Raw genomic sequence first — 12,779 nt, 5'->3', positions numbered from 1 at the left:
GAGAGGACAGCTTGCGTTCCTCTGTCCTCTCCTGGACCGTATGCACTGTGCAGCAGAACTCAGGTCATCAGCCTTGGTAGAAAGCCAACCATCTCGCCTGCTCACTGCGTTGTAAAACCAGGTAACAGTTACCAAGTATTTTTTTTTTATTATTCTTTTTAAGAGATTTGAAATGTTTTGGTGAAAAATCTCTTGTGCCTAGACAATTGCAGATTTGTCTTTGCTGCCAAAGTAAAATCTTCTTTTTAGCATCTAAATAATTTCAAGAGCTACTTTGCAGATTTGACTGACAAATGAGCTTAGAAGCTGTTTGATCTTGCAGAAATGGCTTCGGCCGCAGAGACTGATGCAATGCCCTCTGCAGTTCCTGCATCTCCCAGGACTCATCCTGCATGGACTTCCAAAGCACATCGAAGGCCTCAGCTGCAAGGTCCCAGCAGAACACCGAGATTTTATCCTGTTGTCAAAGAACCAAGAGCCATCGATGGAAAGGTACAAACGACCAGAAATATGAGGCCTGCTTTGCGTGCCTCCAGCAGTGCGAGGGGAGGCCTCTCCAAACTGCAGCAAGTCCCTTCAAAATGCTCCTTACCATAGTGACCTTTTCTCAGACTGAGCAGGACCTCCTCATGCAGGCTCACGTGATAAAAGTCAGAGCATAGTGAATTACTCTGTGTTGATTTCCTTTAGCCGTGTACCCTTCCCGAGTCAGGGTCCTTCTTGTTAAGCTCTGTAACTTGTGTGCAAGATGTTTGGGGTTTGTGACTTCATGTGATTTCACAATGTGCCACCTGCAGTGTGAATGTGTGAGCTGGTCGACAGCAGAGGCTTTTCATTTCCTTGTGAAGTTCATACTACCAAAAGAGATTGCCATGTTTGACTTCCTTCCCTTGAGAGTCCATGAAAGAGGAAGACGAGCCGCAGCAACAGCCCCCCTCTAGAGTGTCACGTTGGGTGGGTGATGGATTCCCGGAACCATGGGCCAAGACCACCCTCTGTCAGGTACCTGATTGTCACACACCGTCTTGTGCTCTCATTTCAAGTTCCTGGAGAAGGGTCCCAAGTTGCTGTTTGGAAGGATTTGAAAATTAACATGTAGAGAATTCTACAGCCGAGCAACCCTGGAGGGTGGGAGGAGCAACGCTCTTCAGGGAGCACTTGGAGGAGAGACTTCAAGATGGTTCTGGGGGCGGGCGTGCAGAGAGAAGACCCGGGCACAGCCTGTTTTTCATTTCAGTTCTTCCCCCCAAGTGGTGTGAGTGTTGGCAAGTTTCCTTAGAAGGAGCCTAGATTCTTCATAATAGTCAGTAGATTCATGGAAGGTGCTAAGAGAATTTTTGTGTTAAACGGTCTACTCAAACTGTATTTAAAAATATAGAAACAGATATTTTGAATTTTGTTTTCCTCTAGAAAAGAAACAGATAATCTATTAGCAGGATATATTTTCTTCCTTTTAGTTTTAACTTTAAAAAGACCATTATTTGCCAGGCCGTGGTGGCGCACGCCTTTAATCCCAGCCCTTGGGAGGCAGAGGCAGGCGGATCTCTGAGAGTTTGAGGCCAGCCTGGTCTATGAAGCAAGTTCTAGGGCAGCCACAGCTATTAAACAGAGAAAACCTGTCTCAAAAAAGCAACAACAACAACAAAGACCGTTATTTACCACAATGACAGGTGAAGCTATAAGCCATTACCTTATTACCATGTAACCGCATTACCGTTTAACTGTGCTGTTTATTTCAACCCTACCCATGGGCCCCTGAGATGGCCCCCAGGTAAACGTGCCTGCTGCGAAGTCTGACAACCCAAGGTTAGCCCCCAGAACGCAGCCAGGTCCTCTTTACCTGTCTTCTAGTATCGTCTGTGTAGGTGTACCTGGACACACAATGAATATAAGAAATTAAAGCCTGGTTCATGTTTATAGTAGAGTTTCAGAATTACTGTCTGATCATTTTCTTCACTTTAAATTCTGCTCAGACATTTGACAGGCCCCAGGAGTGATTAACTTTCTCAAACAAGTGCTAGGGATTTCATCTTCAATTCGGTCTTGAAGCCTACGTTTCTGAATACCTATGTAGAGTGCTTTTAACACGGCTCTCCTTAAATACTTTGTCCTTACCAGATGGAGTGTGTGCGTGTTGTTCAGCACACTGCTTTTGAAGGACTGTAATCCATGAGTGGGTTGGGTGTTTTGTTTGTTTTGGCTTTGTGTGGGTTGCTTTGCTTTACTGTGGTTAGAGATCAGTAGGAAAAGGGCAGTTTCAGTAGAATGTGGTTTCTGTGTCTGGTGGGGGTGAGATGGAAACATGGAACAACAAACCCACTTAGGAGCTTAGAGGGGTGTGTGCAGGCCTGGGAAGTCCAGCTTTTAAAAGCTGCCACACTACATGTGGGTCACGTGGAGGGGGCTTTAACATCCCTGGGGCCATTAGGCCCTTCTGCCTGAGGGCTTGTCCGCCCATGCATGGCCCTAGAACCCAGAAGCGTCAGCCTTACTGTGGCTGAAATCATAACAAAGTTTCTCCGTGTAGATCTGGCTGTGCTGAAATTCATTTTGTAAGCCAGATGCCCTGGGATTCACATAGATTTGCCTGCCTCTGCCTTTGAGTTTTGGGATTATAGGTATGTGCCGCCAGGTGAATGAGTTTTTTTCTCTTCTTTTTTTTTTTTTTTTTTTTTTAGTTTTTCAAGACAGGGTTTCTCTGTAGCTTTGGAGCCTGTCCTGGCACTAGCTCTGTAGACCAGGCTGGTCTCGAACTCACAGAGATCCGCCTGCCTCTGCCTCCCGAGTGCTGGAATTAAAGGCATGTTCCACCACCACCCGGCCAGATCCTCAGTCTTTAATGACAGACAATCATTTTAAAGTCCATTTCGTGGTGGTGCCAACTGTGACCCTGAGCTTGGCTCTGGCTCTCGCTATTGCATTACCATTAGGTAATTTTGACTGAACACAAGATAGTTACTGCTGACTTCTGTTTGTTTTTGCTTTTTGGTATCCATCTTGCAATGTTTCAAACTATGTAAACTCAATTTTCTTTGCTGAATTTTTTTTTTAAAGACAAGGTCTTATGTAATCAGGCTGGCCTCAAATTCAACACATAGCTGAGAGTAACTAGCCCTGAGCTTCTGACTTCATGCCTCTACTTCCTGTGTTCTGGGATTGCAGGTGTGTGCTAGGGACTGAACCCAGGGCCCTGTGCACTCGCTAGGCAAGCGCTGTCAACTGAGTCCCAGTCCCGGCTCCTTTCGCCGTTCTATTTGCTCTACCCTGCCCCCCCTTGCTGAAGTGGAGGGTGTATATAATCAAAATACATTGTATGGACTTCTCAAAGTGTTGATGAAAATATATGTTTTATCACTAAAAAAACACCAAGCTAATCCCAAAGATAAAAAGAAATAAGAGAGTAAAGAATGGCAACAATATAAAATATAAAAATATAAAAACAAAAACCGGGCGTTTTTTTTTCTTGATTTTCTCTATGGTTTTTACATTCTTTTTTTCTTTTTCTTTTCTTTTCTTTCTTCCTTTCTTTCTTTCTTTCTTTCTTTTTTTGTTGTTGTTTTTCAAGACAGTGTTCTCTGTAGCTTTGGAGCCTGTCCTGGAACTAGCTCCTGTAGACCAGGCTGGCCTCAAACTCACAGGGATCCACCTGCCTCTGCCTCCCAAGTGCTGGGATTAAGGGCGTGCGCCACCACCGCCCGGCTGAAAAACTCAAGTTTTATCATTGAAAATACTCAGTAATTTTTCTTGATGTTAAAGACCAAGTCAAGGCAACATCTCACAAATAAGGAAGCCTGGAGAATGTAATCACTGGTGGCTCTAATCCAGACAGTGTTGTGGCAGGTGAGATAGCTCAGCAGATGAAGGCACTTGCCGCTAGCCCTGGGGATCTGAGTCTATCCCAAGCCCCACATAGTGAAGAGACTTCTGTGAGTTGTCCTCTGGCCTCGCCTGTGCACTGAGGCAAGCACGTGGACGTGCACACACATGAATAAATAAGTATTTTTAAAAAAACCAGTACTCAATGAGCGCTTTAGCACGGGACGTCTGTTCCTTAACAGACCACGTAGCATTGTGTTTCTGTCGCATACCTTTAAATTGTGGTTAACAAATACAGAAAAAAACTCGAAAATTCCTGTCTCAGCTATGCATGTGTATAGGTATGTGTCTCCAAGCATTTAGGTGTAGAGGACAGAGATGAACATTGTCGTCTTGAGATGGCTTCCACCGAACCTGGAGCTCTCCGTTTTGGCCACATTCTGGTCAGCGAGCACCCAGGATTTGCCTGGCTTCACAGACCTGAGGTGTGGGGGTGGTAGATTGTGCACTTGACTACCTAGCCATCCTTCCAGCTCCACCCTGCCTTTAAGTGTGCGGCTGATGAGGTTTTCAGAGCATTTCCACCACACAAAGCTGACGCTGCCAGGCTTTTGTCACTCAGAAAAGACGAGCCCTCAGGCTGTGATGTCATAAAGGTAATTCATCCAAAAGTGAAGCTATTGTTTCTCACTGCAGGCACATAATAGGAAAGATTGTAGTCATGAAATCACTGCAGGCACATAGTAGGGAAGACTGTAGTCATGAAATCACTGCAGGCACATAGTAGGGAAGACTGTAGTCATGAAATCACTGCAGGCACATAGTAGGGAAGACTGTAGTCATGAAATCACTGCAGGCACATAGTAGGGAAGACTATAGTCATGAAATCACCAAGGCACACAGTAGGGAAGACTATAGTCATGAAATCACTGCAGGCACACAGTAGGGAAGACTATAGTCATGAATAAACTTTGGCTGCAGCCCCGGCTTATGCCCACACCATTTCTTTTGACCTGTTAGGGTGGACTCCAGCACACTCGAAAGAGCTGGCCGTGTCTTAGTGTTGTATGGAAACAGTTTGGGTTTGCCGGCTTTGGGAAGGTTCTCCTGTACCCTCAGGGGCTGTCTGCACTTTGAAAATTGCTCACATAGGTTGCTTGCTGTCTTAGGAGGATCTTGGTGGCAAGGTAAATGAAGAATAGTGAATCCAGGTGGAGGCAGAGGATGACCTACACTTGAATTACAGGGTCATATAGAAGAAAGCCCACAGCGGCCGGTCCTTCGGAGGGAGACTAATGTAGGCACATGCAGGTGTGACAGTGAGATTGTTAGCCTTACCCTGTCTGAGTTTATCTCTCATCTCCATCATTCATCTTAATCTAGTTGAGGTTTTCTCTAGTACTGTAATGTTGACAACAACAAAACTATTCTCAAATAAATTAACAACCTGGAAGAGTAAATGAGCTGTTAAATTTCCTTTTTTTCCTTTTCTTTTTCTTCATTTTAGAGTTTTAGTGAATTTGTGGCATTGTTCTGAGTGATGCTGTTTTGGACCTTCTGTGTCCGAGACCATGCTTCCACAGTATGCCACTTAGCAGGGTAGGGGCGCGAGGATTAGAAAAATGTAAAGTAGGAGGAACAGAGATAAGAAAGAATCACTAAGATGTAAGACAGTAGCCAGGAGGGCCCCTCAGCATATACTAAATGCTGGATTCACCCGTGTTTATTTTCCAGACACTTTTATACCCCAATACAAAAGACGACATTAACATAGTACAAAGGACAACAGTGACTTGCTTCAATACTTGAGCCATCAAGTCATTAATTCTTGACAAAGCATTCTGTTGTTTAGGTAGTGAACCCACTGTGGACTAAGTCTCCGGAAGGCCACCACTGCCAAGGTCAAACCTCCTATTTTAGAAGAAGGAGCAGAAGTATTCTTGAATATTAGTCAGGGTGAAGTGGATCTACCTGTATGGACCATCTTACTGTCAAAAGGACCAAGTAACCACACCTCGGTCAGGATGCATAATCCTAGGAGTTGTCAACAATTTTGAGCAGCCTCAAACTCTCTGACCTCTCTGACCTTCAGACAAGGTGGAACTAGGCTCATTTTTGGGCCTCCAGATGTGTACAGAGTTAAGCATGGCTAGACACTGCTCAGGCAGTCAATAATGGAGAAATAGAAGCACACATTGCTTTATGTTTGGGGAGTTTTCTGTTCCTCCTTTGTGCGTGTGGGTATGTGTACGCAGGCACTTGGAGGATGGAAGCTGATGTCCTCTCTACCTTACTCATTGAAGCGGGTGTTTTTAGTCAAGCCCAGAAAAGAGTCACTGACTTGGCTAATATTTCTAGGCAATTGCTCCAGGGATCTCCTGGCTCCGCCTTCTGAATCTGGAAGTGCAGGCGGCTGCCGCGCCCACCTAGCATCCACGTGAGTTCTGGTGACGAGAATCCAGTCCCCTTGTTTTGGGTAAGCCACTGATAGTTTTTCCTGTCCTCAAACAGCAGCTCCAATGCTTCACCTTCGGAAGGTGCACCACTCCCAGGAGGCTGCAGCTGCACGCCTCACTCGTTCCCAAAGTTCCAGCATCCTTCTCATGAACTGCTGAAGGAAAACGGTTTCACCCAGCAAATGTACCACAAGTATCGCCGAAGGTGTTTAAGTGGTAAGATGCTTCGTCTAGCTGTGTTGACATGGTAGGGAACTCAGTCTAAATGACACGGTGCCTGCCTTTGTCTAGCTGCACTGATGTGCAGGAGATTCTAAAACTTAAACTGTCACTTTATATCTTACTAAGATAGCCTTTTATTTTGTCCTAAATAAGTACCTTTAGTTTATATTTTCTTGTTTTTTTTTATAGCTTAAACACATTAGTAAATGAATTTAGTACATTCTTGCTGTATTGTTGACAAGTATTCATAACTTGAGTAGTGTGTCATAGATTTACTGTTGGTCCTCGATTTAGCAGAATCTCAGATGCTGTTTCGGAGTTATTTCATGTTTTGTTTTTTCATTTTGAGGTATTCTCTCTTTCCAGAGAGAAAACGCCTAGGCATTGGACAGTCACAGGAAATGAACACCCTCTTTCGTTTCTGGTCCTTCTTCCTCAGAGACCACTTCAACAGGAAAATGTACGAGGAATTTAGACAACTTGCTTGGGAAGACGCAAAAGAGAATTACAGGTTAAATGTTTCCTAATGCCGTTTCTAATATTCTTTTAAAAAACATCATTTCAAGTAGTCTGACTGAAAATAACCACAGCATAAATGGAATATGGGTTATATTTGTTGTATGTTGCTGTGCAGAAAATAACACTAAACTCATATTAGAGCAAACCCTTAGTAACGCCTAAGGGCAAGTTTATAAACCCAACTGGCCAGGTAGCTCCAACCCAGGTCCCTCAAAGAGTTCCATGCAGGCTGTTTCCAGGGTTGGCATCTCTGCAGTGTTTTCCTGGGCTCCTTCCCTTGGCTGTTGGCCAGGGCATCATTTCCTAGCCACAGCTGCCTCACAGAGTATTCTTTAGCATAGCTGTAATGGATTAAGTAAAATACTGCGGATCCCCGAGTGGCTGCAGCAGGCAGCGGGTCCATGAGACACGCCACAGCTCCTCCAAAGTGATGATAGGCAGCGGGCAGTGAGCAGCGGGTCCCGAGACCACACCACAGGTCCCCAAAGTGGCAGCAGGCAGCGGGCTGCAGGTCCCAAGAGCAGCCAGTCCCTGGCAGGAATGGCCGCAGTTCCCTAAGTAGCCATAGTGAGCCACAAGGGGCAGTGAGTCCCAGGCAGAGAGCTGCATGGTGGCTGAGAGACCTTGATGGAACAGCCAGTCCCACGAGGAAAAACAGACAGATGGGCACACCACGAGACCACATCGCAGGTCTCCAAAGGCGGCTGGTCCTGGGCAGGGAGCCATGTGGGTCGATGAGAGACAGAGACATGGATAGGCACACCATGCAGAGTGAGGTTGGATATTTATTTAGTGGGTTATAGAAGGGAAAGGGGAGAAGGGGAGAAGAGCAGAGAGAGAAAGAGAGAGGGGGGGAGGGAGAGAAACAGAAGGGGGAAGGGGAGAAGTGGGGAGAAGGGAGAGACAGAAGCTACCTCTTCGAATGAAAAGGAAGGAACTCAGGCTGGAAGCTGAAGATCAGCATGCTTCAGTGGATGGGAAGGGAGTGGGCATGGCTTGTCTCTTAAAGGGACAGAGCAGACAATTACAGTAGCTACTCACAGAGCGCTGATCTAAGAGAAGGGAGCTACCAAGGCAGAAGACTCAGTACTTGTCCCAGATTCCCTAGGTAGTTATGAAAGAAGAAACAGGATAAAGTGTCCTTCTGATTTGTTAAGTGATGTTATAGATCTGCTGTGAATATACTTTATAACATCCAGAGCTCTATAATTAAGCTTAGCCCATTATAGTTGAAGAGATGAAAACTGTGAACCATTCCAGACAAAGAATTATATTCAAGAGAAAAATCTAGAACATTTCCAGAGTCACAGAGTCTTTTGACCAGCTCTTAGGAAATAGCACTCCTGCACTTTATCAATTTGTGCTGAGGCAGGAGGCTGGCAGGTTCAGGGCCAGCTACAGCTATGTGGTGAGTTCTAGGGTAGTCTTGAGTACAGAGTGAGACACTGGCTCAGAGAACAAAAATAAGAAATACTACTGAACGGCCTCAGCTAAGGGTCGTGCCAGGTAGGAAATGCCACTATGAGGTGCTTGCATTATTTTAGCAAAGCCACAGTTTTATGCCTTTTTCTTCCTTTCCCACAGGTATGGGTTAGAGTGTCTTTTCAGGTTTTATAGTTATGGACTGGAAAAAAAATTCAGACAAGAAATTTTTAAAGATTTTCAAGAGGAAACCAAAAAAGACTACGAATCTGGTAAAAGCAAACACTGTCTTTGGAAACTGTAGACCTGAACTGTCAGTAAATGGAAAGGAAGGCTGACAAGATGACCCTGGGTAAAGGCACTGCCACCAAACCTGTAGCCCTGTAGTGAAGGGAGAGAATCTGCCCTAACAAGCGTCTTGGCCCAAACCTACATGTGTGCACACAGGCATTCACACACACACACACACACACACACACACACACACACACACACACGTAGTTTTAGAAAAGAACTTGAAGATTTTTATCTTCAGGACAAATCACTTAAGACCCTGCCCACTGTTACAGTTCTTGATAAAGGTACGACACCATATAGTGAGACAGCTCCTTCTGCGAGATTTTTTTTTTTTCTCTCTAGACAGGGTTTCTCTATATAGCAGCTCTGGCTGTCCTGGAACTTGCTCTGTAGACCAGGCTGGCCTCAGACTCACAGAGATCCTCCTGCCTCTGCCTCCCGAGTGCTGGGACTCAAGGTGTGTATCACCACCACCCAGCCTGTGAGGTTCTCTACCTTCTGGAGGTCTATGTCAACACTAACTTCTTGATAAGCATGGCTGCTCACTGGTGCTCCTTCTCGGGAGCATAGCTAGGTGTGCTTGTCAAGGCAAAATTCTACTGTGCAGAGTGTAGGCTCTGAGTCCCTTCCCCTTGCTTGGTAGCCACGTGACTTAGGCTGGCTCTTCCACCTTGCCAGCTCATGGGTTCCCATCTGTAATGCAGAGATAAGGAACCACCTCACCAGTCCGGTTATGTGGGGGTCAGATAAACTGAAATTGTGCCTGTTATATAACAAATGAAGAGTGACTCTTAGCTGCCACCTTTGCTGACTTAGTGTATGTCTTAATGGACCGTAAGCGGTGCACTGCTGGTGGGATCATAGTTGTTAGTTCCATGTGACATATATTCTTTGGTTTTTAAGGCCAGCTATATGGACTGGAAAAATTTTGGGCCTATTTGAAGTATTCTCAATCTAAGACACAGTCTGTCGACCCAAAACTTCAGGAGTACCTCTGTAGTTTTAAGAAGTTAGAAGACTTCCGTGTTGATGTAAGTTTTAATTTCTTTCCCCGATTGTTTTTATCAGCTTTATAACTTAACACATTTTTATAATCTTGATCTTAAATCTTTTGGTTTTTAATTTTAAAATTTTAACTTTTCACTTTTGACATCAAACTTTGAAAGCAGGTACAAAAATAGATTTAAAAAAAAAAACATATTTTCTTCATTTAGATTTCCGAGAGTTGGGAAATGGCTGGGGAGATGACTCAGTTGGTAAAGTACTTGCTAAGCCCGTATCAGATTCCCCAGTATCTGTGTGAAAGCTGAGGACACGGAGTGAGCAAGCACACACGCAATTTACCAAATGCAAACGTCTTAAGCAATGGTACAGTTGTCGTGCATTTGAATTTGGATGTGCAACCATACTTAGATGGCCCCTAACCAAGGTGATGCCCCTGGTTTTTCTACGCGTATGGAGACAATCCGCAGAACCAGGAGAGAGCTTTGGATCCCCTGGAGCTGGAGCTACAAGAGGCTGAGTTGCCTGATGTGGCCGCTGGGAATCTCAACTCTGATCCTCTGTCAGAACAGCCAGTGCTCTTAACTGCTGAGTCATCTCTCCAGCCCCAGCTTTCTACCTGTGGTAGGGTTGGGGAGTGTTCCAGACGGGGTTTCCCCCGTGTAGCCCTGGCTGTCCTGGGACTTGCTCTGTCAACCAGGCAGTCCTGGAACTCAGAGAACCACCTGCCTCTGCCTCCTGAGTGCTAGGACTGAAGGTGTGGGTCATCACTCCCTGGCAGAAACTTTCTACTTTGTAATGTGCTCTTGTCCATATAATTTTTATAACGTGTGCTGATATGCATTTATAGTTTCTTCATAATAAAATTAGTGTAAGGGTTGATCCTAGTGTGCTTGTAGGATAGATCCCTGGCAAATTAATGCAAGAATGTTAATTGGTAGGTGTTTTAATTGGTTTGATTTCAAATGGGAAAAAAAGGTTAAACCAAGAAAATAACTGCAAAGGAGGGAATGGTGTGGGGGTGGGGCTGAAAAGTAGAAAAGACGTCATTCCTGCCTCAGTGTAAGCCACATGGACAACAGAAGGCAGGAGAAGATGACCCTTTTAACTTGTTTTTCAGATTCAACACTATTAGCCTAATGGTATTCATACAGTTGGATCTATAGCTGAAGAAAGACCCCGCAGCACGGAGTACTGCTTGCAGTCTAAAGGGGTTGAAGGTGTTTGGATTTCGTATCCACAATAATACTGTTTAGTCCTCTAGCACGGGGATCCTGGGTGAAATGTCAAACCGGCTTGAGGCTGTTTGGCTTGGCACCTTTCTCCGCTTTCTGGTCCCATTCAGCTGTTAACCATTAGACACCGGAGCGTCCGGAACAGGAGCTCTGGGTAAGGAAGGGGATAGAACCGCAACGCAGCCGAGCGTTTTCTTGCAGGGACGAACCCCTCTCTGTGCTTATTCCCTCAAACGTGAGAGAAACGGCTCAAGTTTACGTAGACTGAACAGCTAATCCCAGCCTGCCAAGGAAACGTCAATTTAACCCTGGAGTTGCTGTGAGAATTCATTGTGTGCTGCAAAGCAGCATGGGAGTCCTGGCTGGAAAGCCTGGCCTTAGACTCTGCGGGGGGGTAGTGAAAGTGTCTACTCTGTTGTCTTTCCTGCTTTGCAGCCCCCCATTAGTGAGGAATTTGGAAGAAAAAGACATTCATCTACTCCTGGGGAAGAGAGTACTCGGCACAGACTTCCGGCGCTCTCCGCCACACCGCCACCACCTGCTGCTCTGCCTGCCTCTGCCGGTGACCTGCCAGAGAAACCTCTGGCTTCCAGGGACAACTCACCGTGACAGCGCGGCCTCGGCCTCCGTGGGGGGAGTAGACCTCACACAAAAGCCGCGTGTCCTTGAAATCAGCATTAGCATCTCCTGATGTTTAATTGTGATAATCAGAAAACAAAAAGGAAGAAAAATGGTTGTCTGTTTTTCTGGCAAGATGAATTCCACAAACAAGGTCTGATTGACCTTAGGAGATCCTGTAGTCCTGCACCTTGGCCTCCTGTCTTCTGGAAGGCCATTGTTTACAAAATCCCTTTAGTACATTTCAGGCACGCACAAGGACCAGCTGACAGTCCAGCTCCTCCTTACAGAAGATCCAGTACGCGCCGGGCGGTGGTGGCGCACGCCTTTAATCCCAGCACTCGGGAGGCAGAGGCAGGCGGATCTCTGTGAGTTCGAGGCCAGCCTGGTCTACAAGAGCTAGTTCCGGGACCGGCACCAAAGCTACAGAGAAACCCTGTCTCGAAAAACCAAAAAAAAAAAAAAAGAAAAAAAAAAAAAAAAAAGAAAAAGAAGATCCAGTACGCTGTATTCGTCTCTTCTATGGAACTCTAGGGTCAAACCGTCACTGTCAGTCCAGATCTGAACATATCAAAAGCAAGGAAGGATTTTGTATATAGGTTTTAAGTTCAGAAATGTATATGAAAGATGCATATTTTTCTGTATATACACAGTTTGAAGGATTTTTTTTTTGTTTTCTTTCTTTTTTTAACAAAACAACGCACAGCTGACTGTAATTGTCGCTAGGCCTGTGGGCTTTGGGATGTGGCTGATTTCGCAGTGCTGTGTTGATGTGGAGCTTTCTGAACTGGCATAAGTTGGGTATGTAGATTCAGACAGTTTGACTTTTGTGATTCTACAAAATCTTGCACATGTAACTGAAAACAACTGGGCTCTGTTGGAATGCTTGTGTAAATAAATTAATTTGTTTTGAAGGTGTCTGCTGTTTATATCTGCCAGTGGGCATGTCAGCAGTCACATGACCATTCACCTAAGAGAAGCACTTAGTTTTTTCTTTTTGTTTTTTTTTTTAATTTTGTCTTATGCTCATAACTGTTTTCAAGAGTTGAAACAAATTTATTTCTAATTCTTAGTGCTATTGCAACCGATGTAAATAATAGTTTTATTTTGTGGAATTTAAAAAATAAATTATTTTGAAATATTTGAATTGACTTCTAAATTTCATTTATGCTATATTTACAAAGCTGTAGTG

General features: G+C 44.9%; 1 protein-coding gene across 1 annotated transcript; it reads left to right on the top strand.

Annotated features, from left to right (window-relative positions):
* The first annotated feature begins 324 nt into the window (after positions 1–324).
* Positions 325–11,875, top strand: LOC121452759 (la-related protein 1B-like). The gene is given in 7 exon segments (XM_041659017.1): positions 325–492; positions 896–1,002; positions 6,331–6,488; positions 6,861–7,005; positions 8,598–8,707; positions 9,636–9,763; positions 11,405–11,875. Coding segments are annotated over 7 exon segments (990 nt in total). The 3' UTR covers positions 11,579–11,875.
* The last annotated feature ends 904 nt before the right edge of the window (positions 11,876–12,779 follow it).

Source organism: Microtus oregoni, unplaced genomic scaffold, assembly GCF_018167655.1.
Source record: "Microtus oregoni isolate MIOR12 unplaced genomic scaffold, Mior012 000010F_ref0000083, whole genome shotgun sequence".
Classification (NCBI taxonomy): Eukaryota; Metazoa; Chordata; class Mammalia; order Rodentia; family Cricetidae; genus Microtus; species Microtus oregoni.
The sequence above is the reverse complement of the archived record's forward strand: the minus strand, read 5'-3'. Positions and strand labels throughout refer to the sequence as shown.